At 51.6% G+C, this 25,320-nt stretch overlaps 10 protein-coding genes across 10 annotated transcripts; 5 read left to right on the top strand and 5 right to left on the bottom strand.

The window, feature by feature from the left end:
- Nucleotides 1–27: 27 nt before the first annotated feature.
- On the bottom strand, nt 28–2,254 carry PSV08DRAFT_197891 (autophagy-related protein 22-like protein; the record flags this gene model as incomplete). Its single annotated transcript, XM_014219890.1, has 3 exons — nt 28–258; nt 336–1,937; nt 2,003–2,254. 3 exons carry the CDS (start codon nt 2,252–2,254, stop codon nt 28–30), a joined length of 2,085 nt encoding a protein of 694 aa, XP_014075365.1.
- An 855-nt stretch (nt 2,255–3,109) lies between these two features.
- On the top strand, nt 3,110–6,418 carry PSV08DRAFT_218622 (mediator complex subunit MED14-domain-containing protein; the record flags this gene model as incomplete). The annotated part of the gene is made up of 1 exon (XM_014219891.1): nt 3,110–6,418. The coding sequence occupies one exon, from the start codon at nt 3,110–3,112 to the stop codon at nt 6,416–6,418; it is 3,309 nt and encodes a 1,102-aa protein (XP_014075366.1).
- A 1,119-nt stretch (nt 6,419–7,537) lies between these two features.
- Nucleotides 7,538–11,455, top strand: PSV08DRAFT_218619 (uncharacterized protein; the record flags this gene model as incomplete). The annotated part of the gene is made up of 4 exons (XM_066092148.1): nt 7,538–7,648; nt 7,693–7,996; nt 8,053–8,338; nt 8,773–11,455. The coding sequence occupies 4 exons, from the start codon at nt 7,538–7,540 to the stop codon at nt 11,414–11,416; spliced, it is 3,345 nt and encodes a 1,114-aa protein (XP_065949644.1). The 3' UTR covers nt 11,417–11,455.
- A 407-nt stretch (nt 11,456–11,862) lies between these two features.
- PSV08DRAFT_166051 (translation initiation factor SUI1) lies at nt 11,863–12,360 on the bottom strand (the record flags this gene model as incomplete). Its single annotated transcript, XM_014219893.2, has 2 exons — nt 11,863–12,104; nt 12,261–12,360. Coding segments are annotated over 2 exons (342 nt in total), but the record flags the coding sequence as incomplete, so codon positions are not given.
- Nucleotides 12,361–12,370: 10 nt separating this feature from the next.
- PSV08DRAFT_408233 (uncharacterized protein) lies at nt 12,371–16,321 on the top strand (the record flags this gene model as incomplete). The annotated part of the gene is made up of 3 exons (XM_014219894.2): nt 12,371–12,383; nt 13,698–14,863; nt 14,908–16,321. 3 exons carry the CDS (start codon nt 12,371–12,373, stop codon nt 16,171–16,173), a joined length of 2,445 nt encoding a protein of 814 aa, XP_014075369.2. The 3' UTR covers nt 16,174–16,321.
- Nucleotides 16,322–16,494: 173 nt separating this feature from the next.
- Nucleotides 16,495–17,539, bottom strand: PSV08DRAFT_278717 (armadillo-type protein). Its single transcript, XM_014219895.2, has 3 exons — nt 17,365–17,539; nt 16,639–17,162; nt 16,495–16,587 (listed from the first exon to the last, which is right to left on the bottom strand). The coding sequence occupies exons 1-3, from the start codon at nt 17,532–17,534 to the stop codon at nt 16,544–16,546; spliced, it is 738 nt and encodes a 245-aa protein (XP_014075370.1). The 5' UTR covers nt 17,535–17,539; the 3' UTR covers nt 16,495–16,543.
- Nucleotides 17,540–17,676: 137 nt separating this feature from the next.
- Nucleotides 17,677–19,111, top strand: PSV08DRAFT_278706 (programmed cell death protein 2). The gene is made up of 2 exons (XM_014219896.2): nt 17,677–17,839; nt 17,894–19,111. The coding sequence occupies exons 1-2, from the start codon at nt 17,714–17,716 to the stop codon at nt 19,082–19,084; spliced, it is 1,317 nt and encodes a 438-aa protein (XP_014075371.1). The 5' UTR covers nt 17,677–17,713; the 3' UTR covers nt 19,085–19,111.
- Nucleotides 19,112–19,711: 600 nt separating this feature from the next.
- On the top strand, nt 19,712–21,344 carry PSV08DRAFT_408230 (uncharacterized protein). Its single transcript, XM_014219897.2, has 2 exons — nt 19,712–20,595; nt 20,646–21,344. The coding sequence occupies exons 1-2, from the start codon at nt 19,797–19,799 to the stop codon at nt 21,215–21,217; spliced, it is 1,371 nt and encodes a 456-aa protein (XP_014075372.1). The 5' UTR covers nt 19,712–19,796; the 3' UTR covers nt 21,218–21,344.
- A 742-nt stretch (nt 21,345–22,086) lies between these two features.
- On the bottom strand, nt 22,087–23,042 carry PSV08DRAFT_369315 (uncharacterized protein; the record flags this gene model as incomplete). The annotated part of the gene is made up of 2 exons (XM_014219898.1): nt 22,087–22,936; nt 23,038–23,042. The coding sequence occupies 2 exons, from the start codon at nt 23,040–23,042 to the stop codon at nt 22,087–22,089; spliced, it is 855 nt and encodes a 284-aa protein (XP_014075373.1).
- Nucleotides 23,043–23,891: 849 nt separating this feature from the next.
- On the bottom strand, nt 23,892–24,799 carry PSV08DRAFT_386753 (uncharacterized protein; the record flags this gene model as incomplete). Its single annotated transcript, XM_014219899.2, has 3 exons — nt 23,892–24,571; nt 24,632–24,696; nt 24,750–24,799. 3 exons carry the CDS (start codon nt 24,797–24,799, stop codon nt 23,982–23,984), a joined length of 705 nt encoding a protein of 234 aa, XP_014075374.1. The 3' UTR covers nt 23,892–23,981.
- Nucleotides 24,800–25,320: the final 521 nt, after the last annotated feature.

The raw sequence follows: 25,320 nt of genomic DNA, 5'->3' as shown, positions 1-25,320 counted from the left end.
ACAAAGACTCGGAGGTGCCAAATGGGATCAAAGATCTTGGCGGCCACCTCGTTGATAGGAAAAGGAGCCGTGGAGATCATTTCGAATCTCCTCGGACAGGGTATCTTGGGCGTCAAGTTCATCGAGGGCATCGCTGACACGGGCAAGTTGGGTCAGTGTTTTTGCTAGAGCCGCGCCCTCTGTGCGGCCGCGGTCTACGTTGACAAGGAGCATAATGGGGAAGGGGAGACCGACCAGGAAGGCTAGGAACCAAAATGCCTGTTTGGAAGAAAAAAAAAATTAGCTTACTGGATTCTGTAGATGAAGAAGAGAATTTTTTTTTAAAAAAAACATACCGGTCTGATTTCTCCATAGGCGTCTGTAATTGCGCCTACTATGGCGGGGCCAAAGACACTACTGCCTTTATCGGTAATGGCGTACAAGGCATAAAAGGCGGCTTCATAACCCGGAGGAATCAGTTCACCAAACAGTGCACGACAGTAGCTGCTTAGACCGCCGAGGACAAAACCATAAACGGCGCCCAGAGGATACATTTCCCATTGCTGCTGTAAGCCGAGGAATCCCAATCGTTGGACTGCTGGGATGTAGCCAAGAAGGCCATAAATGGGAATAGTTTCGAAAAGCAGGATGCAAAGCAGGATTGTTTGCGTGGGCGACAAGTGGAAAAACGACGAGAGGCGTGACCAGAGGAAAGCGCCGAGAACGCCGAAGACGGTTGCGATGACGTTGATGAGGGCCAACATGGCATATGGCATTCCGAGTGTCGTCTTTGCAAAGAGGACTGCTGTGCCCGAGACTGTTGCTATACTATCTGATAGCAAGAACCAGGCTGCAAGGAAAAGCAGGACGTCCTTGAGATGGCGGGCATGGGCTACGGTGCGGCCGAGCGACTTCCACGAGTAGCTAAAGTATGCGAGGGCGGTGCGCAAGTTGGACGTCTGCTCGGCAATGTGCAAGGGTGGGCCGGGGCGAGGTCGAAGCCAACGAGCGGTCGGGAGAGTGAAGAGGAACCACCATGCGCCGATGATGAAGAGAACGAGGCGAAGACCAAAGTTTGACGACTTGAAAGCAATGACTACGAGGATGCCCACAGTTTGGACCAGCAGGGCGGCAATGTATCCAATTGCAATGCCGTAGGATGAAATCTTGGTAGCGAGGGAAAGTTCGACCGAGGAAGCGTTGGAGGCTTTTGGCCTTGGGATGGTCAGGTCAAGGCTTGGCGGAGTATGAGGGAGCAGTGCGGTCGTGGCATCTGCAACTTCTTCAAGGAGGCCTTGGCGCTCTGCAAGGTGGTTGGCATAACGTGCGTCTCGGACTATGTTTTCCTGGGTGGGCGTTTCTCCGCCTCTCTCGTCATCTTCTTCGGTCGTGACTTGGTCGTCAGCCTCTTCTTCTTCGTCGTCGTCGTCGTCGTCTCTGTCGATGAAGGAGGTTGCAGCGCTGGTGTCTGCATACTTGACGGTGGGATGAAAGCGCACAAGTAGGGGCAGGAAGCTGTTGAGCAGGACGAAGCTTGCGCCGAAGCATGTGTTTGCGATGATTGCGAGGAATGCGCCCAGGATGTAAATGCTCGGGACTACAGGCAGAAACAGCATGGTGGCTATGCTGCCGATGAAGGCGAAGTAGAGGAGGAACGTCTTTCGGAACCTGCCGTGGTCGGCAGCGCCGCTCATGCTAATGATCAGCAGAGCCTGTATGAGGACGGATATGCTGAATGTGTACATGGCGAAGCTGGCCGTGTTGATTTCAAGGCCGAGGATGTAGACGACGCATTGTCCCTTTTCGGGGCCTGGGGTGGACAAGAGACTGGCGGGGGAGAGGGCGGGTATTGTGGCCTGGCATGGGGTGGAGCGGTCGGCAAGCAGGACGCCATTCTCGCGGGCAAGCTGCTCGAGGGTGACGGGTATGAAGGAGCCAATTCCACAGACGACAAAGACCTGGGCAGGGTTAGTGGGCCGCGGGTCGGGCTTGGGTGGAGATGGAGGCAGAGTGCAGCAAGTACCTCAGCGGCCCATCCGTACATGTAGAAGCCGCGGAGCTCCTTGTCGCTGGTCAGGCGCGTGTCCTCGCCGTGGTAGTGGGGGCGGTCTGGGGCAGCCTCCATGTCGCAGTGGTGATGGTCGGACAGGCTCTGCTCATCGTCTGCCTCGTTGGACTGGGAGATGGAGAGGACCGAGGCCTTTGACTGGGACGAGGCATTTCGGGCGATGGCTGGTCGCTGGTAGGGCGGAAGCTCGGGCGCGCGCGGTGCCATGGACGCAAGCAGGGCTTACACTAATTGGCGGAGGAGCGTCAGCGCGACAGAGACATTGCGAAGGGAAGGGAGAGGCGGCGGATAAATGCGCAGCAGACGACGGCCGCCCAATGGCCAGGAAGAGGCTAGCTGCGTCTGTACGAGGAGGGTGTGTGAGGCTATCGAGGCATGTGTGGATGTGCCAGCCAGCCAGCTGGGGGGGTGGGCTTGTTGGGTCGACAGCGGGCGATCCCATGGTCGCTGCTGGGCCTGCCTGGACGTGTGACGATGGCTGCGCTGGCCGTGGGCTGATGCGGGATTGCCGGTGTATTCACATGTATGCGCATGCATGTATACATGTATGTATACACACATGCATGTGTGTGTTCTGCAAGCACATACACACACACATGTATACATGCTTGATACACATGCTGCTGCTACATGCGTGGGCAAGCCCATGCACGACCGCCCGGCCTGACTCGCCCTGGGATGCACGCCAAGACGCCCCCCGGCCAGGCCAGGGCTGATGTGATGTCTCGCCGTCAACCTCACCCTCTTTGCATCCCCACCCACCCACCGCCAGACGAAGCCCCATCCACGCCAGCACCCTCTCCGACCGCCCCGGCCGGCAATGCCATAGTCGCCCTCGCGCGCCCTCGCCCTCCGCTCCGTTGTCTTCGCCCTCGCGCCCCGTCGCCCGTCGCCCGTCGCCCGTCGCCCGTCGCCCGCTCCTGCGCGTCGCATCCAACTCTCGCCTCGCCTCGCCTTGTCGCCCTCGCCCAGCAGCGCCGCCGTCTTGCCCACACGGCCACCAGGCGCGCGCACAGCGGGTGCGGCCAAGGCGCCCGCGGGCTGCTGCTCTGGCGCCGTAGCATGCCAGGCATTCTCATCATGAACCACACCGCGTCCGACGCTGCCACGGCCTCTCGCCATGGCGACTCCAACACCGCTGCCCCCAATGGCGCGTCCGCTGCCGCCACCGCGCTCGACAAGTACTCGCAGCTGCCGCCCGAAATCGCCCACATTGGCCCCGAGCAGTACAACGCCCTCTCGACGCTGCTGCTGCGCCTGTCCCAGGAATCCTACAACGACCTGACCTCCATCCTGCAGAAAATGGCCGCCCTGCCCGTCGCGCCCATGGCCAACGGCGCCCTCCCAAACGGCCTTGGCGCGGCCAGCATGCAGGGAAACGCAGAGTCCAACAAGAGGAAAAAACTCATGCTCCTCCAGTTTGCCCAGGAGCAGCGCTCCAAATTTATCAAGCTGCTGGTCCTTGCCGAATGGGGCAAGAAGGCCGCCTCGGACATCTCCAAGCTCATCGACATCTTCTCGTGGGCCGGCGCGCACGCCCGCAACATGGATGCCGCCGACGACCAGCTCGAGCGCATCAAGATGCTCTCCAACATTGCCAGGGAGAACAACCCAGACATTGCCACTGCCCTCCAAGTGCTCTCCACCGGCACCGCTTCCTGGATGCCAAGCCTCGACTACATCCCTCCCAAGCCAATCTCCTCGGACGAAGCCCTAAAACTGCTCACGTACATGAACACTTCCCTCTCCATCCGCCTCAATGTCCACGAAAACTTGCCCCGACACCTCCGCAACTGGCGCATCCACTCTGGCCGAGTTACCTTTGCCATCAAGGGCCAACTAGAATTCGATGTCATGTCGTTTGTCGAAGATGCTTCCCAACAGTGGTTTCTCATCGATTTGCGATTGCTCTTCACTCCAGCCCCCACCGTGACCGTCGGAAGCCGTTTCTTCATGCAGCTCAAACAGCAGGCTGATTTTGTGCTCAAGCACAAGGGTCTCCCTGGCCTCTTTGACTTTTTGAACAACTTTATGCTAACGCACAAAATCTCGGTTCTGCGCTCACAGGCCACTGCTCTGGTTCGTGCCGGATGGGCAGGTTCCCTCAAGGTCGAGCCCGTACATCGTTTGCTTGTCGTGCAATACTGGACTAACAAGCCCGGCAAGAAGAACTGGATCGAAATCGGCGTCTCCAACAATAGGCTGAGCAACGCCAAATCCTCGTGGAGAGGCCCACCGATACCTTCTCTGTCCACTCGCTGGTTCCGCCAAGGAAAAGAAGTCAAGGATGCAAACTTTGCCTTTGATTGGACAAATCTTTCCATGGAAAAAGTCATCAAGCTGGTTATTGCCCGTCACACTAGCGACATACTGCGATCCACAAAGGAGAGTATCAAGTCTGGAGTTCTTGCAGAGACAGACTTGTCCGAGGCCGAACCGGCAGATTGCAGGCTCAACGCAACCCTGGGGACAAAATCAGCCTCCATCACCTTGTCTTTGGAGCCCGTCACTGGCAACCACATTATCCGGCCGGCAAGTGCATTATCAGCACGGGCCGAGAATGCCTTCAACCTGGGTAGGGAGCCAGCACAGATGGCCCATGTCATGACACAAGTACTGGCGGGCACTTTACTTGGTCTGATTCAAAGAAATGCCCAACAGCTTGGATGGCAAGCGGTTGCAAGGCAGTCGTTAACTCCGCAAATGGTCAAGGCGGCCGTCAAGCTAGATGTCATCTCGTCAGTTCTCTATTGGCCTCATGCATGGTCGCCAAGCTGGGCTTTTGCAGCCATCATTGACTCTTCGGGAGAGTCATGGTGGGTCCTTGAAATCGGCTCCACTGGTAATTCCATCGAGCATGCAGAGCAAATCAGGATGAATAGGCCGGACAAGAGTCCCTTGCCAATCAATCGAAGCACATTGGCAAGTCTGGAAAGAGTCGCCGTACAACTATTGTCCTTCCGTGTCACTGCACGTCAACTGGACAAGGAGAAGAAGATGTATGCTTTGGAGGAAGAGTTGGGACAGACACCTGCTTCCGCACAAGGACGACGCATCGCTCGTCGATGGGTCCTGCGTGTGCAAACTTCAGACCTTCTCGCTTCTAGTACAAGGCACGACAAATGGCTCGAACCAGATATCAAGATCACATGCGAAGGTCTACGAGTTGGTGGGCCGAATGTGTGGCACGTGGCGTCTGGAAAGATGGTCAAGTCAGTTGCGGCAGATATGCACAAACTCATGGCTGCCTCACCACAAAAGGCATTCAAGTTCTCGGACGATGGCAATTTTAGGATTCTTCTTTCTACCCCCTTTGGACAGGACTTGCTTGGCGAGCTGCGTGCACGATTACGGGATGTTGACCGTCTTCGTAGCTTCGCAACCACCCTCCAGAAACGCAGAATGCGCCTTGCATCATCCTCGCTACAACGCGTTCAATTCCTGTATGGGCCCTCGCCATACACTGCCACGGTCAATTTCAGTTCAGAGAAGGAAGTCACAATCGAACTGTCATCCAAGAACCCCCATCATCGCATCCTCAATCTGCTCACTCATATTGCCAACGACCGCTTGCCTTCTTTCATGTCGTTGGATGCGAATGACGCCAATGGGTTGGATCGTTTCTGCACGACTCTTGTCCTCACGCGCCCCTTGTTCAAAGTCTTCCGCGAAATTGAGCAACGGTCGCCCGGCAATTATCGAAATCCCGCGATACACGTTCACTCCATTCTCAAGTATCGTATTACTTATGAGAATCCTGTCTGCACTTTTGATGTGCGCCTTCAACCCAAGGAGGACCAGGTGTTCTGGTTTGTCGAGGATAATCTACGTCCCAAAGATCCCAATGTTCTCCCTACTCCCGAACGTGGTCAGGGCCATAGGCGACTTGATAGCCTCCAAGAAAAGTTAAAGGAGTTGTTCAGTAGTAAGGGACCCGGGTGGTTTGGGACGAGGAACGGTATGGTTGTGGAGTTGGATGCGATTCCCGATGCACTGCGCAAACTAGACGAATGTGTGTTGAGCTGCAGGATGGAGGGTGGATATGTCGCACCTCCACCGCTCGAAAGGCCGGTACAGCAGGCTCAGAACCCTGGACAAGGAATGCCCAAAACCAATGGGATGCAGCAAGGGAATCAGCAGCAGCAGCAGGCAAGGATGCAACAGCAGCAACAGCAGCAACAGCAACATCAGGCTCGTCAACAGCAACAAGGGCAACAACAGATGCGGATGCAACAATCCAACCAACGGGTTCAGCAACCAAATGGTAGACAACCACAACACATGCAGAACGCACGGCAGCACATGCAGCACCAACAAGGTCGTGGAGGTCGCCCAGGCCAGACGCAAAACAACGTCATTGAAATCGACTAGGAGTACATATCCGATTTCCAACTCGACCCCAGTCCTTTCTTTCATCGCTACTTCATTTGACGCTTCTTCTTTCCTCCGTTCAATGTTCTATTTTCCCTTGGTCGCCAAGGGAAACCTTTACCCTACTCGCTTTTGTTCTGTCTCTGGTGTTTCGGTACTGCATTGGGAGAGCGATGCAATGGAGGTAACCTGATGTAATCTTTTCATACCATGTATTTTTGGTCTTTGATGCTTTTTTTATTACCTCCTATCTTCAGCGATTCCCCCCGTCCCTTGCGCAGATGGTGTTTAGGGTGTTTTTTTTCTACGTGCGAACGTGTGTGGTCGATAGACTGGATTTTGGAATCTTTTTTTTTTTTGACTTGGGTTTAATACGTGTGATCGGGCATCACTGAGCGGTCATGATTGCGTACGGTGGGAATGGTAGTGTGAAAGAAGATATCAATAGTGCCACATATAAACAATGAACATGAGATTCTGACAACATATCAACGCGAGAAGTTTACAGAAATGTTTTCTACGTGTTGTGTCAAATTTCGAGCTGTCCATATACTAGCGGTCATCAGAGTTCGATGCTGCTCTTCTATTTAGGGGTTTTCATTGACCAGGCGATGAAAAAAAAAGGGAGAAAAGGAGGACATGTCATTTCCTTGCACTTACAATCCACGTCAACACCGGCATCACGATAGAAGAACATCATTGACTCCATGGACACAGATTTACGAACATCGATTCCCAGCTCCCCATATCATCTAGGTCGCCATGTTTCTTTTTGTCTTTCACTATCTGCTGCATTTCTGTATCCTTTCTCTATGGAGAGGCAATGACATAGCATGACTGAAAAGATGAAGGTAAGAGAGATTTGTTGCTGAGATGGTAGGACTTGGGGGCGACCTGTGATCTTACTTGCTTCTAGAGGGAGTGAAATGAGTGGTATGGAGGTGACTTTGAGTTTTACTTTTACCCAAGTACATGAATAGGCATGAGATGGGGAGGTGACGGTAATTCACCTTCACTCCATCGCCAAGCCGCTGTCGTCACTTCTCGTCCTAGCCCTCCCCTACGCATATATAAAACACTTGATCCACCTGTTCAGCGCCACCAAACTCTAAAAGAAGCATGTCAGTTCCTGTGTGCCGGAAATACGACAACATGGAGCCCAGCGAGCTTGCCATGCAAGCGGCAAGCGTCGACCTATCCAGCACTTCATGGCTAGATAGCTCCATACTAGTAAGCCTACCTTAGCACTGTATCTCCTATACTGACGGCCTCAGGTCGAGAAGGTCAATAACCTAAAGGAAATCAGTCTAGGGAACTGTCGCCTTCTCTATGGCAGCGAGCGCGGCAAATTCTACGGTATCACAAACCCACACCATCCTTGCAAATCCTCACAAGCTCACATGCAGGAAAAAGACATTGTGATCGGCGAGGATGAGAAAACAAAATCGTTCGGCGCAGTCCTTACTTGTAACCAAGATAATCAAACCAAGCTCTTACGCACATCCACGAGCAACTGCCCCGTCAACGCCGTACGCAACCTGGTCAGTGACCTCCAGAAAGATACGGCAAAGCTCTTTCGTAAGACATCCCTTTCTCAACTTTTGACTCTTCAGATGAATAATAGCATGTCACAGTCAAGTACGGCGTCGGATCCCAGCTAGAAGGCCAACAAGGCTACACCGACAAGGACACTGGGGAGTTTCAACTCTGGGGCACGGCCTATGACAAGCGGAGAAATGGTCCGGACGACGACACTATGGGTCTCGTGAGGTATTGGAGCGATGCTCCTGGTGCATCTGGTAGTTACAACCGTTTTCCGAGGAATGGTGGTGCGAATGGGTACGAGCGTAGTGGATATGAGCGCAGAGCTACGGAGCAGTTGCCTCGCTCGGCAGACATCTTGAACTATGACGAGGAGTTGTAGAAGGAAATCAGAGAGAGAGAGAGAGAGAGAAAGGACTCAGTGAAGGGTTTTGCAGAAATGGTCATGGCTCAAGTTTGGAGTGAGGGCATATACGGCAAGGCAAAGGGGATTCTTTGAGGTTTCAAGCCCATGAAGGTTTCAACGTCTACATCTACTTTCAGGGATACGTGGTATGTTAGCGTAATGGTACCGAAGTTCTGAAACTCTTCAAGTAGTCCAGATGTATCGTGTCATGTGTTAGTTGTAACATTGCTGTCAAGGAGACTCGAACGATGATAGCCGCAGTGACGCGACGCGTGCGCACGTGTTGTCGAGATTGACATGGTCATAGCGTCCGCGGCATGACATGACGTACCATACTCGTCTGGCACGAGACAACATTATTTATTTGCCAACACATTGTGCAGGAACACATTCACACTATGAATAGTCCGTCGAAGCGCAGAAAGAAGAACGATGGGTCAGGAAAGCCAGTTCGTAGCTTAGACTACTTCTTCGCAAAGCAAGCGGCAAAAGCGACACCCAAGGATGTGCCTACAGATCCTACGTACGGTGGAGCGCCTGCAGAGCAAGATTACTCGGGGTTGACCGATGAAGAACTTGCCCGTAAACTCCAGGAACAATGGGATAAGGAAGATCGCGAAAGGGGTCAGAATGTGGCGCCTGTAAGCTCAAATGAGTTGTATGAAGAGCCGGAGAAGTCTACTACGAATACAGCGGCGAATGAAAGTTCCGACAACGCAAAAAAATCCGAATCACCAGCCCGTGACATTGCCTTGAAGGAAATACCCGAACTCGCACCTGCGCCGAAGAAGAATACTCTTACGCTACAATCAACCGCATCTGAAGAAGATACAATAACCGCAAATATACCCCTCGACCAGAGCCCGCTTGAATTTGATCCTGCAGATTACATACCCGACTTGAAAAAGCATTGGGTAACAGATGGAGGACATGCGACCTATGCTCTTCTGACAAGATGCTTCATTCTGATCAATAGCACCACGAGTCGCATCAAGATTGTAGATACTCTTGTCAACCTTTTACGGACAATCATCGAGAGCGACCCAAGCAGCCTACTTCCGGCTGTGTGGCTTTCCACAAACGCGATATCGCCACCATACATTGATCTCGAGCTAGGACTTGGAGGGTCCGCAATCTCCAAGGCATTGAAGAAGGTGTGCGGATTAGACAATGCAAGCTTGAAGGCCTTGAGCAGCAAGCACGGAGACGCTGGCGATGTGGCATTTGAAGCAAAGAAGAAGCAATCATTTACCCTTCGCAAACCAAAACCCTTGACCATCAAGAGCGTTTTCGACTCTTTGGTCAAGATTGCAAATAGCAAGGGAAATGGCAGTGTTGAAAACAAGCAGAGAATTGTCGAAAGATTAGTTCAAGATGCAAGAGGTGCGGAAGAAAGTCGCTATGTTGTACGAACCTTGGTGCAGCATTTACGCATAGGCGCCGTCAAGACCACAATGCTAATTGCATTGTCGCGAGCATTCATGTTGTCGAAGCCTCCGGGCGCTGAGTTCGAGACACGCGACCGAAAAGACATGGCGAAAATGAAGAAAGAGGAGCTGGTTGAAATTTACAGCAGGAACGAGGAAATCGTCAAAGCATGCTTTGCCCGGAGACCAAACTACAACGATCTCATACCCGTGCTTCTTGAGATTGGTGTCTGCGATGAGCTGCTCGTGCGTTGCGGACTGGCCCTTCACATTCCTCTTCGGCCCATGTTGGGTAGCATTACACGCGACATGGGCGAGATGCTCACCAAGCTACAAGGCCGAGATTTTGCTTGCGAATTCAAGTACGATGGACAACGAGCACAGGTGCATTGCGACGCAAAAGGCAAAGTCACAATATTTTCGCGACACCTAGAAGTCATGACGGACAAGTATCCCGACTTGGTGGCGCTTGTACCCAAGATCCGAGGCGAAGGCGTGTCGAGCTTTATCCTCGAAGGTGAAGTGGTAGCTGTTGATCGAGAGAGTGGTGACCTCAAGCCGTTCCAGACACTCGCCAACCGCGCAAGAAAAGATGTAGTGATCGGAGCAGTGACAATCGACGTTTGTCTCTTCGCGTTCGATCTCATGTACCTGAACGGCGAAGAACTTCTTAATCGACCCTTCAGAGAACGAAGATCGCTACTTCGAAGCCTATTCGTCGAGATCCCCCACCACTTCACCTGGGTCAAAAGCCTCGATGCCACATCCGCCGACGTAGAAGCCGTGCAGACCTTCTTCCAAGGCGCCCTAGACATCAAATGCGAAGGTATCATGGTCAAAGTCCTCGATAACCTCCCCAACCCGGATCTCCTCGCCGAAATAGATGAACACGGCCTCGAAAAGACGCCCTCACTGCCCCCTACGCCGAAGAAAAAGAAACCCAGCAAGTCAAAGGCAAAAGCAAAATCCACAGACAGTGCTGAAACAGACGAGCCCAAAGCCTCGGGCCGCCGCAAAGCCTTGCTATCAACATACGAGCCCGATAAACGCCTCGACTCATGGCTCAAAGTGAAGAAAGATTACAGCACCACGTCGGAAACCCTCGACCTCATCCCCATTGCAGCATTCCACGGATCCGGCCGAAAAGCAGCATGGTGGTCCCCAATCCTCCTCGCAATCCGCAATGCAGAAACGGGCCAGCTCGAGGCAGTGACAAAGTGCATGTCTGGCTTCACAGACGCTTTTTACAAAGCCAATCGCGCCAAGTATGATCCCGGAGATGCCGACTCGACTACCGTGTTACCCGGTAAGCCACACTATGTGAAGTACAATGGTGGGGCGGGCACGCCGGCCGTGTGGTTTGAGCCACAGGAGGTGTGGGAGGTGGCTTTTGCGGACTTGACGCTCAGTCCTACGTACACGGCTGCGATTGGGCTGGTGAGTGATGAGCGTGGGCTGAGTACAAGGTTTCCGCGCTTCCTGCGGGTGAGGGAAGATAAGAGTATCGAGGAGGCGACGGAAGCCGAGGAGTTGGCGAGCTTGTATAGGAAGCAGGAGGCCAAGGCGCCAAAGAAGGACGATGGTGGTGTTGGAAGAGAAGTGGAGGATGAAGACGTGGAATAGGAAACATCATCACTTTGGTAATAATACTGTCCTCGATCCCCCCCCCCCCCCCCCCCTTTTCCTTTGCACAACGTTAGTAGGCACGCAAAGTGGAACATTTCGTAGTAAAACAAAACACTCTTTTAATTGAACATGACTAAAAGACCAATGTCTTGTTTGTCTTGAACGAGCTATCCTCCATCATCCTGCCAGCACCTGATACATCAGCGTGCAAAACTGGCGATAGCCGCATCTGTTGCTCCAAGAGCAATCGAGATACGGGGAAACCGTCAGTTCTCCGCGGGATACTTGCTATGCCGTACCGCATCTCAGCAGCGTGGATCGTGTGTGCTACGCGTCCGACGTGCCGGCATGCTCCTCCTCCGCCGTACGAGTCTCGTTGTCGTCTAGCTCGAAGCGGTCGCTCGGCGTGAGGAGCGGCGGTGGGCATAGCGTATTCGACGCGGTTAGAAGCCGTGAACCTTGATGGTCTTGCCATCAAGGCCGAGGCCCTCCTTCTTGTCGGTCAAGAAGTCCATGACATCTTTGCGTTGATCACCCTGCAACTGGATCACCTCTCCCATCTCACTGTCTGCGACGACGGTGCCATTGCAAGCAAACTTCTTCTTGATGACCTTGAGAATCTTCTTCTGATCAAACTTCTTGGGTAGGCCTTGGACCGTAGTTAGAGTCTTACGACCATTGCGTTCTGTGGTGCATTGACGTCAGCCTTGCGCGATTTGTTGGGGCCGGACCAGGGGGGTTCCGGTCAGCGGATGGGCGACCAGAGCCGATGTCGCGGCGACGAGTGCGAGCATCGTGTCCAAAGGATGCCAGAGCTGGGGACCAAGGGGGAAATACGTACGCTGAATACGGATGTGGATGTAGTTCTGCTGGGTGGACTTTACTTCGCCTCCAGCATCGTCGACCTCCGCGAACGGATCGAAGGACTTGAGATTCTGGATGTCCGTGGTCATGAAATCGACTGGCGCGATCTGCTGGTGTATGGAGAGGGCGAGCGTTGGAAAGTCGCGGAGAAGCAGGGGTGAAGGCAGAGCAGAGGAGTGGTTGTGGGAGGAGAGGAGAGAGGTGGTGGCCTGGGGTGGTTGAGGGTATTAAGCGGCCCAAGGGTGGCGAGTGCACCTGGGCACCAACACGGCCAACAGGGGCGCCCCATGGCGGTCTAAGCCCCTCTGCCAAGCCATGCAGCCACCGCTGGGGGGCTAAACTGCATGTGACAGCACCACAGCAGCACCACGACAACTTGCCAGCATCTTCTGTCCATTCACCGGCCCGCTCGCGTATCACGATCACATCCCGTCGCCCATCCCCCGCTTAGTCACCATCCTGTCCATCTCAGATGATCAACGCCGGCCTGCTGGGTGTCCAAGAGCATGGCGCCTTGTCACGATGACGTTTCATGTCTCTATCGCGCTGCAGCTGCGAGGAAGCGCCTCCACACGGCGGGATCGCCTACCAGGAACATCCAGGGCCGCCTGATTCCCCAGAGACATGCAGCGCACAACGAGTATGAGTACGAGAGAGTCTGCATCCTCCCGGTTTCATCCGCATGTTGCTACATGCTCCACTGTCGCCAACAGCTCGGGCTCGCCAAATGATTCGTCTCAGGCCGCTGCGAACGTTTCAACAACAAATCCCTCCACCTATGCGTCTTCAATGCAAGCATCCAGCCTACTCGGACACGGCTCATGGCCATAGTTATGCACAACGCTATACGGTGGACAGTATTTGCAATCCCATCATTGTGTTCTGATTTCTCGACAACTGTCGTCGCCATGCTGTCAAATCCGTCGACGTACCTCTGCACGTACCTACCTTGCTTCGACCTCGACGCCATCACTGCCTAGGTCTTCAGTCAAGCTTCAGCATGGTGCCCGTTTACTGTAGCTTAACCATCTCTAGCGTCATTTGCGAAGCAGGTTAGAAACATGCCAAGCATAGGTGGATAACTACGGCGGCTGAAACGATACCAGCACCATCGTGTGGTTTTTACTGTGTCCTTCTGTTCCTCTGTTATTACCCTCCTTTTACCAGTCCCCTTCATTTTCCAGTGCATTGCAATTGGGCTCCTCTCGATTGTTTGCCGTCACCATGCGCCTTTAGACGTTGTTTCTTTTATAATTCTTTCATTTTCCTATTCGTGCTGGCACGCTTCTTTTAATACTAATACCGTATGCTTCAAGTGCCAAGCTGTCAGGCAAGCTTCTTTTTTTTTCTCGCTAGAGGCCTCGAGGTTTTAGATCTACAACCTTGATCGTCTCTAGAAAGATGCGATCTACAGTGCTTTTGGCTGGTGCTCTGTGTGGCCTTTCCGCTGCCAATCCTCATCCATGGATGTATGGTGTACCCGAATATCCTGATCTGGATATGAGCGAGGTTATGACGCAGGCGGATGTCGACACAATGATGGCTGTTGGTGAGATCAGCGCGGCATCAGACAGCATGGTGAACACTCAAAGCTCCACGGCTCCGTCATCAGCAGCATCAGGACAAGAACCATGTGCGGTCGTTGGCAAAGCCCTCGCTGCACTGCCTTCTGGAGCCCGGCCTATTGTCCCTGCACAACTTGGCCTGCAATGTCTGCAGTCAGTTCCTATTGATCAGCCAGGAAACGTACAGCTGATCGACGATCTCAAGTTGATGGTCAAATGGCAATCCAATCTTGCCTTCTTAAAGAAACCACCCGCCACATATACTGAGCAACCTGTCGATATTATGGGACAGCTCGATAATATGAGGACCCGAGTTGCTACTGGAGGTTTCGCTACTGAATACGATTTTCAGCTCGCGATGATGGACCTCTTCACCAGTGCCTACGACAACCACTTTGCCTATCAGCCGGACATTCTGGCTTCGGTAATGCAGTTCCAAAGGCCACCTGGCTCGGAACTGGTATCTATCTCTTCTGATGGTATGGCCTTGCCAGAAATCTACGCATATAGGGATGTTCTAAAAGCGAACAATGCCTCTTCCTTCACACCATCAGCTATCAGGAAGATCAACGGCATCGACAGCCAGGAGTACCTCGCGAATGTGTCTTCTACCTCCGACTTTCACGACGCTGATACTCGATGGAATGCGTTGTTTCCTTCTCAAGCTCTGCTTGCTTCTGGTACCACTTTTCTTGGTTCTTTCCGTACTGGCCGATACCAAGGCCCTAATACCACTTTCGAGTTTGCAAATGGCACGACTTGGTCGCAGATGAACGTTGCTGTAGTCATCAAGAACTTCACTGGTGTCGACAGTGGCAGCGCATTTTTCCAAAAGTTTTGCAGTGGACCTCAACCTCCATCTGCAACTCCAGCCGCAGCACCTCCTAGCAACAACACGACCCCTTCAACTCCCGCAAATGCCCCTAAGCCTTCTCATTTTGGGTATCCAAAAGCTGAGCTGATAAACTCTGACCTCGCTGTTGGAGGTTACTTTCTTGACGGCCCAGCATACCAGGTACGCTCTGACGGTTATACTTTGTACTTGTCTAACTTTGATAGGATGTCGCTGTTCTCAGCATCCCATCTTACCAAGCTCAAAGTCCTCAAGACTTCCAAAATACTATGCGTAACTTCATTCGCATGTCTAGGCAACTCGGCAAGACAAAGATGATTTTTGACCTGCGCGGCAATGGCGGAGGCAACGCAATCTTGGGCTACGACACCTTCAAGCAAGTCTATCCACAAGCAGTAGCTGAGCCATATGGCGGAACACGGTACCGCGCCAATGAAGCCCTGAACATCGCTGGAAACATCACCTCCTCCTTTCTCGCCAATACTACGTATGCGCAAAATAACCGAACCGCCTTTACTGAAGCCCTTGGTGCAGGCGCGACTGACAGTGACGTCTTCGCCTTATCAGCGCCGTTTAACTACCAACACACGCTGAATATAGACAACAAAGCCATTCCAAGCTGGCAGGATTTATTTGGCCCGGTCGACATCAAGGATGACAAGTTCACGCCCATCCTGCGCTACAACTTCAGCGACAGCGTAAGCACATCATACACTGGCTTCAGCGTCATTGGCTACGGCGAAAATGCAAATGAAACAAACACGCCGCAACCATTCCGCGCAGAGGACATGGTGATGCTGCACGACGGCATGTGCTCGTCAACATGCGCTATTGTCTCTGAACTACTCAAGAACCAGGGCTCCGTCCGCACAATCGCTGTAGGAGGCAGGCCGCAAACGGGCCCCATGCAGGGCGTCGGCGGTACAAAGGGTGCACAAGTATTCGCCTGGGACGACATTATTGTCCGCATGCAGGTTCTGTATGCCTTGGGCTCGCCTGACCAACAGAAGCAATGGGACGGTATGGACATTGGTAAGACGGCGGCCGTTGAGCAGCTACTCAAGCGTTCTGCGTACAATGGAGGCCAGGTTGCAGGCGGCGTCAATCTCAAAGACAACATGAGGCTCAACGACAAGTCGGGTGTGCCGCTAGAATTCATATACGAAGCAGCAGACTGCAGGATGTGGTTTACACCCAAGATGATTACAGATGTTACCGAGGTTTGGAAGAGTGTGGCGGATCGCATGTTCATGGGAAATGGAACTTCGCTTTGCATACAGGAAAGTACGACGAATCCAAGTAGCGTGTCTGGAGGTGGACAGTTGAACGGTGGAGATGGGACTGCGACGACCAAGAGTTCCAGTCAGTTCACTGGCAAGGGAGTCATGGACAGTGGAGCGAGTCACATGGGAACGCAGGCTTGGTTCATGAGCTTTGCGATTGCGACAGTTGTGATGAGCGTTCTTGTGTAGTTAAGAGAAATATGGCTTTGGTCAGAATTAGAGTAATAATATAGCGCCTGGTATTCAGGTGAGAATACAACACGTAGATGAAGTCCAGACAAAGGCGATTGAGTGTACGCTGAAAAACTGAATGGTATTTCGTACGCGGGTGTCTTGTCCAGACATGGCGCATCATTTGCACGTTACCTCCTACAGACTGCTTGCTGGGATGGCGGTGTACTTTTGGGGGGTATATAGTAAGCCGTCTCAAGCCATTCCTGCATTGCTATCCAGAATGACTGGCATGCCGCCGTGGCATGCCGATGTAGCTCTGATGTCCGCCTCTAACGCCGACCGTGCCATCCATAGTCTCATGTCATCATGTTCGCCATCATATTGCTCATGCTGGCTGCTCATACGCCCTCTTGATCACCCTTGCAAATTCTGTGCGCATGTTAGCAGAGCTTCACCAAACCTATATGGATATGAACTCACGGTCAAATTTGACGTTTTCACGGACAACGGTACCCTTAGCCTCGTTGTCCTTGTTGATGGGCACCTTAATCTTGGCACCGTCGACATTCCATCCACATACGCTACCAACAAAATGGTCGAATTCGCTTCCCGAGAGGTTCAACCACGACTCGAGGATGCTTCGGTCAACCTCGCGAATTGCCTGACTGACAGTGGCGGCAATGCGTACGCGCATGAGCTCCTCAAAGCCGGAGACGTCGGCAATCAAGTCGGCGTAGAGGTCGTCAGAGTCGAGCGTGGACCAGAAGGTGGCGTAGTCAGCGCCTTCAAGCAGGTTTCTCAGCTCATTGAGCTTCTGGACGGCTTCTGAAAGAGGGGCATCGCCAGCTGCTGGGTTGTGTGATGAGGATGAAAGAGGAGCTAGGACATGTGGAGGAAGGAGTGAGAGGCCCAGGGAGAAATCGGGGCTCGGGAAGACAGTCAGAGCCTTGACGAGGATGTTGGTGATAGTCTCGTCGCGGGCAAGGTGGGGGTTGAACTGGTAGCTGGTGCACCGTTGTTAGCAACAAGCAATGGCGGAACTGGCGGGCATCAACAGTGGAGGGGAAGAAGCTGTCAGATAGAGCTAATAATGAAACTTCAGCGGGCGGAGCGATTCAGACTCCGACACCTCGGGTAATAGGAAACGTTGTGGTTGTTTGTTCATCTTGTAGCTGCAGAGTAGAGAAGGGGAAAGAAGACACGTACAGCTTCAGCAGGGCGAGGTTGGCGTAGCAGTCGTATGTCTGGTTTTCGCATTGCTGCATGACATAGTCCTGGAAGACGCTCGTCGTCTCTGGGTTGTAGCGATCCAGGCCATCGAGGATCTGCTGCATGTGATCCGGCCGCTCAGGCGCGAAGTCGAAAGGGGCGCCCATGGTGGTTGGTGTGGATGAGCGACGAGGCGTTGGTGTAGCAGGCTGGGTTCAATTTCGCACAGTGCGAGACGGACGGGCACTGACCACCACGCAGCCCCGCGTCATCCTTCAAAAAAGTTAGACCCCGCCAAATCATTCTCCCACACGCGCGGAGCATACATCGCCCACACATACACACAATGGCACCGCCATATGACAGTGACTCGTCCGATGGCGGCGACGACTACACCGAGACCAATGTTCTCCTCGGCTATGCCGCCAACGAGGCCACGAGCGACACCATCTCCCATCTTGGAGGCACCCCGGTACGCATGGCACCGATGTAACATGCAAAAGTCTGTAACTAAGCCGCGCAACAGAGTTGGATCGATGACAAGACTGCCCCTTCAGGTGCCCTGGCCAAGTGTAAAGTCTGCAATGGTCTCCTCAGTCTTTTGCTTGAGCTCAACGGCGACATGCCCGATACCTTCCCTGGCCACGAGCGGCGATTATACATCTGGACGTGCCGGCGCAAGACATGCAGAAGAAAGGAGGGAAGTGTGAGGGGTATCCGGGGCGTGCGCATTGCAAAGGGTGCCAGCAACAAGACACCCGCTGCCAAAATCGAGAAGAAGGAGGAAAAGCCGGAAGAGAAGCCACAGGCCAGGATAGGCGAGTCGCTCTTCGGTGTGCAAAATGGGCCAGGCGCTTCAGCCTCTGCAAACCCTTTCTCCAACCCCTTCTCTTCAAAGCCAGGTGCTGGAGCAGCAAACCCCTTCTCTTCGCAGTCAGGAAGCGCGAACCCCTTTGGCGCCCCGGCGTCGGCACCGGCTGTTCAAGCCATCGCATCCGAGAAGAACAAGGATGAGGCGTCTACTACCCTCCCAGAAACCTTTGCATCCAAGGCGCGTATCTCGTCCCCACCTCCTGCTGAACAGCAGCCTCCACGGCCACACGAGCCCTGGCCAGCAGACTCTGCCTTCCCCACACCGTTCCCACACTACCACCTGGATGCCGAGTACGAGACACTAGACATCCCATCAGCGCCAACAATCCCAGCGAATGTGCGCATGGAGGTAGATGGCGAAAGTAGTGGCAGCACTGGAGGAGGTAAAGAAGATAAGGAGGTCTTTGAATCATCCATGGATAGGACATTCCAGAAGTTCGCAGATCGCGTAGGCGAGAATGCAGAGCAGGTCTTACGTTATGAGTTCAAGGGCAAGCCATTGCTGTACAGCGATAGCGACGCTATTGGAAAAGCTCTGGCAGCTCACTCAGAGAATGGACCATCCTCCAATGCCAAAGTCACCACAACAGGCTCAAAAGGCGGATCGGGTTTCCCTCGTTGCCAGACGTGCGGTGCAGACAGAGTATTCGAGGTTCAGCTGACACCACATGCCATTACTGAGCTGGAGGCCGAAGAAATGACCCTCGATGGTATGGAATGGGGCACTATCATCATGGCTGTCTGCAGTAAGGACTGCAAACCCAACGACGTCCCAGAAGGCGAATTGGGATATGTAGAGGAATGGGTTGGTGTGCAGTGGGAGGAGGTCCCTTCGAAGAAGTAGAGAGAAAAGATACCCTTTGTTCTGCTGTTCAATTGGCTCATGTTTCCGAGTGAGCTGTGCCGTGTTAGATGTGTATGATGCTTGATACCATGTTCTTACCCTTAACGTTCGGAACGACAAGCGTTCCGAATTGCTCATTACCTCACCGAAAACGGCAATTCTCTCTCGCAACCGAGGCCATCAGTGGATATGGATACAATCTCAAATCACCTCACGAAGATAGCCATGTTCCTTCGTCACCATACAAGGGAAGCCTGCCTTTGACATGTGATGGGTGACCTTAGGTCCCCCGCTAAGCTTACCGCCCATAATTCGCATCCGTAGAGAACAATTTAGTCACCAATAAGCCGACAAAGGGCCATGTTCCTGCCGGCTGCTAACCGTTCATGGCAATGTAAACTTCATCGACCAATCCTTTCTTTTCTCCTAACCAATCATAATCAACACGAGATAGCGACGTATCGCCCGAGAAATCCGTTGCGGCTGCCGCGCGGTTTTCACGCTGTTACATGTACTAATTGCCCCGACGCTTGAGCTGGACACGTACATGTATCCATGTTTCTGCCTGCGTTTTTGCCAACATAGTTTGGTGTACTCGGATGGTTCCGGGTGACGTGGTAGAATGTACATATATGTATGTACCTGGAGTACATGCGCGATTACGCTGTCTTGTTCCTGCACGCTCTTCGCCTCTTGGAGACCAAACACCACGATGGATACATCAGACCCACCAGTGGCTGTGCCTCCAACACCACCAACACAACCTCATATATCCGCCCAACCTGTAACCCTCCAAAATTGGTACAAGAAGATCAATTGGCTCAACACGACGCTGGTCGTCCTCATCCCAACCTACGGCCTCTATCTTTCCTTTTCCACTCCCCTCACCCGTCCCACACTACTATGGAGCATCATTTACTATGCCACAACCGCCTTTGGTATCACAGGCGGTTACCATAGATTATGGAGTCACCGTTGTTACTCTGCACGTCTTCCTCTGCGCCTTTTTCTCGCCTTTGTAGGAGCCGGAGCCATCCAGGGAAGCATACGCTGGTGGAGCGCCAATCACCGCGCTCACCATCGTTGGACCGATACCATGAAAGACCCATACTCGGTCATGCGGGGTCTACTCTTCTCCCACATTGGATGGATGGTCTTGAACACGGACCCCAAAGTGAAGGGACGTACGGATATCTCTGATCTGGACAATGACGCCATTGTTGTTTTCCAACATAAGCACTATGGCAAGATTCTTATTTTTACCGCCTGGATCTTTCCTGCCTTAGTCGCTGGCTTGGGATGGGGAGACTGGTGGGGAGGTCTCGTTTACGCAGGCATAATCCGGGCATGTCTTGTTCAGCAAGCGACATTTTGCGTCAATTCGTTGGCACACTATCTTGGAGAGCAACCATTCGATGACCGAAGGAGCCCTAGAGATCATGTGCTTACTGCTCTTGTTACCATGGGAGAAGGCTATCACAACTTTCACCACGAATTCCCTAGTGACTACCGTAAGTCTGCCCACTAAAGAAAAGTAGAGCTGATATCTAACGAATTCCAGGCAACGCTATCCTCTGGTACCAATACGACCCCACCAAATGGCTGATCTGGGGCATGTCTAAAATCCCCTTCTTCCCACTAACCCAAGACCTCAAGACCTTCCGTGCCAACGAAATCGAAAAAGGCCGTCTACAGCAACAGCAAAAAGCCGTAGACAAGAAACGCGCAGCACTCGACTGGGGTACCCCGCTCTCCCAACTGCCCGTCCTTTCTTGGGATGACTTCCAAGCCCAAGCTTCTGCAAACAGCGCCGCGCTAGTCGCCATCGCTGGTGTCATCCACGATGTCTCGCCTTTTATCGCCGATCACCCCGGCGGCAGGACGCTTATCAAATCCGTAATTGGGAAAGATGCAACCGCTGTGTTCAACGGGGGTGTGTATGAACACTCAAACGCAGCGCACAATCTGCTGTCAACGATGAGGGTAGGTATTCTGCGTGGAGGCCAAGAAGTAGAGGTCTGGAAATCGAGTGCGGAGCGGGCAGCCAAGGACGTTAGGGGCTTGGGCATTGTTAGGGCGGGTGAACAGGCTACGAGGGTAGCGGCGCCGGTTACTGTGGCTACTGCAGCGTGATGAGGATGAGACAATGGTAACGAGATGGTGCTATGGGTGTTGAAAATATACATACGCGTGGCGTTATCTGTAATTCATTAGAAGCGTGTAGATGTAGAGATACCTATTATCAGTTTTACTCCGCCATTGATTGCAAGTAACGTCTTGTTTCGCTTTGTAAGTTTGATGTGCCAAGCGAATAAAATACTCCGAGAATAGATGGAATGTCCGCTCGTCATGCTTGTGGTAGCCAGTTCCGAGAACCAACACCTCATCATGGTACACGAATCTCTGGACCGCGAAACCTTTATGTCGCCGAGACGAAGGTATGCGTGAGATGATGCTTTGTAACGTTTCTGTCTAAACGCTGTTCATACGAATGGTGTGTCATCACTAAACAGAAACTAACGATTGTGGTGTCGAGATAGCGGTTGAATCATGACGCAGATATTTTCTGCCATTAGGAGATAACTATACTGATAGAGTAAAGCTTATTATATAATGCTAAGTTCCAAAAATTAAGTGATGAATATGATGCATGGTTTGCCGGCGGATTGAGTAGCAAATTTCGTGTTGAAGGAGGATGTGAGAGCATGAAATAGAAAATGCTGAAGTCAGAGGATGAAATCGTAATGGGGGAATGCAAAGAATATTTTCAAGCCGCTCAGATGCTCTTGATCGCACGAGATTGAGAAAGAAAAATGGGGGAGAAATTTGTATGCTTGCAATCGCAACCAGTCGCTTGTTTAGTTTACTAGCGTCACGGGAGATCTTGACACATACCCACGATAAAAGGATGTGCCGAGTCTTCGAATCTGCTATTTTTCGGATATTAGCATATTATAAGCAAGTTATCATCTAAGAGCCTTACATGTATATTATGGTCGGAATCATGTTCCTTCGACATCCATACCATCTCCTGTTGCTAGACGTATCGTCTCCTTAATCTCATGTGCGATCCGTTTGCTTTCCCCATCCTGATAGATTCCGAGAGAAGCCATTGCAACATCCTGGAAGAATTTTGCCAAACGTCTGTCATCCCATGAGACAAATTCATTACAATTTCCCTTTTTCGTTATGATGCTAATGTACAACTCTACCATTAGTTGTTTGAAGCGAGGGGTTGGGTATCCATCATATAAGATTGTGAGAAATTCTCCTTCCACGGCCGGTCCGCCGATCGCCAATTTGACAATCGCACCCACCAAATCCGTGCAAAAGTGTTCATCCTCAACTTGAGTTCCAATCTTATAAGCTTTGGCGAGATCAAAGATAGCACGTTCCCTTCCATGTAAACCATTGTCTTCATTATCGCTATCTTCTTCTCCTCCTTCTTCTTGATCGACTGTAGGTTTGATGCGGCGAGTGTAAAGCCAATCGTAATATATCTCAAAATCAATCGGGCAAAGTCCGGGCAAAGACGTCCGTTGATCGAGTTTGTGCGCAATCCATTCTTGTCGGCACAACGGACATGGTGCAGGTTCTCCTTCAGCTGACCGACGTCTCCATCGATTGATGCAACTGAGATGAAAGTTTCCTCCGCATGTATTACAAAACGTAATCTCTTGAAGATCGAGGTTGAGGCCATCATGGCAAATCGAGCATTCGCCCTCGATATCTTGTCTTCTTGGTTGGAACTTTCGACGGAAGAATTTTGATTGTGCGCAAAGAAGGTCTGTGTGTACAACGAATGTCTTGGTCGACGCAGGGAAACTCAATCGCGCAATACCCTCACCATGCCTGGCTGAGAATTAATTTTTGACTTTTCTCAAATTGCAACAACATAGGACAAAATTTGCTGTAAGTTGAATTTGGATAGCTCGATTGGGGTTTCTACTTACTTCATGGTTCTTGCTTAGCACTGAATAGATATCTCTTTTCCACAACGATGGTGCAACGCCTCGGTACCGAAGTCTGTGGGTTGATACGGCATACGCAAATTTTCGAAGATGGCAAGTGGTCGAAAGGTGGAAGGAAGGAAGGTACGATGGAGACAATACTTATATACCTCAGTGGCAACAAGATCAAGAGCCTTCGCACTTGCAGGTAAGGGAGCTGAGCATCTGCTGGTGAGTGTGCCGACTCCTCTCGATTTAGTAAAGTAGAATCTATGCTGCAAAAGCTGAAAACCGATTGCTTTCAATCTTACAGAGCCTGGAGAGACTGAGAAAGCACTGAACGCAGTCGAACTTTATCTTACTATCACCTTCTTTGGGAAGGTGAGACTAAGCAATCACCACAACCAGCGGTGAACCAAAAGCAAAAGACTGGGAAGAGAAAACAAAAGTCAATATAAGAGATGAGTGTCTAGTTGTGAGCGGAAATTCGAAAATATATAGGGAACTGAGCCACGGCAAGATCCTGAAATGGTCTTAGGCGACGATACTAATCCACATTATAAAACCGCACGAAGCTCTAATCCATGCACGTCTTTTTTGAACTTAGAAACAATTGTGCCAAGTATGTACGGCAATCTCTCCAGCATCCTGTCCATTTACTTTAAACCCGAGGATGATGTTCGATCTGGTTTTCGAGTATATGATCATAAAGAGCTAAAGATTGTGAGAACATGTCAACCGATGCTGCTACAAAATCTGTGAATTGTATTACTTTCAGTTAGAAGGAGAAGACACAATTTCGTCTCTTTACGATACATGAGTTGGTCATCAAAGAAGATGTAATCAACGCGTATACACCTCCACCAAAACTTCTTCCTACACTTCCTTTGAGGGGATCAATGCTTCGACCATCTCCTTTCAAGTATCTCTAGCCTTAATGAAGCGCTTTACAGGCTTTCTCTTTTGATCATTTGGGCCCATCGCCTTAAGAACTCCCGAATCTCGTCGTAGGATTCCCGATCCACAGAAGCCAAGTTTACACTTTCCATTCGAAGGAATGCGTCAGGTCGAAGGAATAATAGATTTCGGACATGTAACTTGAACCTACGGTCTTGGAAGGCATTGGCAGCAGCCCAGAGTTTGAGCGTGATGAGGGTGAAAGCGTCAGTCTCCAGCGAAATCACTGCCGGAGTCTCTAAGTCAGATGTGTATACCCAGTCCATGTAAATTTGCACAGCTTCGGCATCGAGTTCAGTCTCTACATTCAGATTGGACAAGGGCGAGTCTGTCTTCCAGCTGGCGCGGCACGTTGGACAGTTTGCTGGGGAATTCTTTCTCCTAGGGGTTCTTCTATAATTCTTCCAGGTCTCCATACATGATTCATGGAAATTTTGGCCACAGTTGGTGCAGAAGGAAATATCTTTGACGATGGGATCAAGAGTATCGGTGCAGATGCAGCATTCGTCGGTTGGGAACATGCGTTTGCGACGTTTTTGGAGACGGTCTTTGAATAATTTTGAGGTCTTGCATATACGATCTGGATTTTAGGAAGAAATTAGCTTGAATACGAGATTCTGGCATGATGGAGTTTGAGTACCTTCGTGGACACTGAAGCGTCGTTCTATATTGGAGACCTTGAAGTGAACAATCCTGTTGCCGACACTTATAGACATCAGCATCCGATGGATCTGTGGCAGAAATATTAACGGAAATACCAGATTGATTCTAGCTTGCTGGGAGTGTCTTGAGCCTTGGTTGGCGTCATCTTTGTAGGTGGAAATGCCGTAGATGATGAGAGCTGGGAGTGGAAAGAAACAGAGTATATGATTTGGGGAAAGCTATATTCGAACTGACGATGTGAAAGTGAGACCACTAGCAGATGATTTTGTACTGGTGAATCGAGATTCATGGTGAGACCATTGCATGAAGATCACAGGGGCAAATTACTGCTTTCGGGGTGTGCCAAGGCACCAGGCTGGTAGTACGACTGATCACGGTGAACTGAGTTTTGTTTTTCAATCAACTATGCCGAAAGATGTTTCTTATCTTTAAATAGATCTTCAGCACTTCCATTCATAAGTCATGTGCCCATGTCAAAATCACTCATAGAATGTATGCTGCATTCTTGAAGGACACAAGTATTGTAGGCTGAATCGAAACAGTTGTTCTTAAACTCTGCAAGAGAAGACAACCGTTCAGCAACTACAGGATTTTCAAAGTAAGCGCCATGAAATCTGTGTGACACTTTCCAAGCTCAGAGGAGTTTGAAGTCGCAGTTGTCGACTG

The sequence above is a fragment of the Bipolaris maydis genome (assembly GCF_028858645.1).
Source record: "Bipolaris maydis strain C4 unplaced genomic scaffold PSV08scaffold_3, whole genome shotgun sequence".
NCBI classification, from domain to species: Eukaryota; Fungi; Ascomycota; class Dothideomycetes; order Pleosporales; family Pleosporaceae; genus Bipolaris; species Bipolaris maydis.
This window is presented reverse-complemented; position numbering and strand designations above follow the sequence as displayed.

Bases quoted from the DNA above. Each gene is read 5' to 3' on its own strand.
- PSV08DRAFT_278717 (XM_014219895.2), bottom strand. From the start codon at position 17,534: ATGGGCGCCCCTTTCGACTTCGCGCCTGAGCGGCCGGATCACATGCAG. The intron at 17,163-17,364 runs GTACGTGTCTTC...ACGGTGCACCAG, and splicing joins AACCTCGCCCTGCTGAAGCT to CTACCAGTTCAACCCCCACC. The intron at 16,588-16,638 runs GTGAGTTCATAT...ACATGCGCACAG, and splicing joins TGAAAACGTCAAATTTGACC to AATTTGCAAGGGTGATCAAG.
- PSV08DRAFT_278706 (XM_014219896.2), top strand. From the start codon at position 17,714: ATGGCACCGCCATATGACAGTGACTCGTCCGATGGCGGCGACGACTAC. The intron at 17,840-17,893 runs GTACGCATGGCA...GCCGCGCAACAG, and splicing joins CCCATCTTGGAGGCACCCCG to AGTTGGATCGATGACAAGAC.
- PSV08DRAFT_408230 (XM_014219897.2), top strand. From the start codon at position 19,797: ATGGATACATCAGACCCACCAGTGGCTGTGCCTCCAACACCACCAACA. The intron at 20,596-20,645 runs GTAAGTCTGCCC...AACGAATTCCAG, and splicing joins CGAATTCCCTAGTGACTACC to GCAACGCTATCCTCTGGTAC.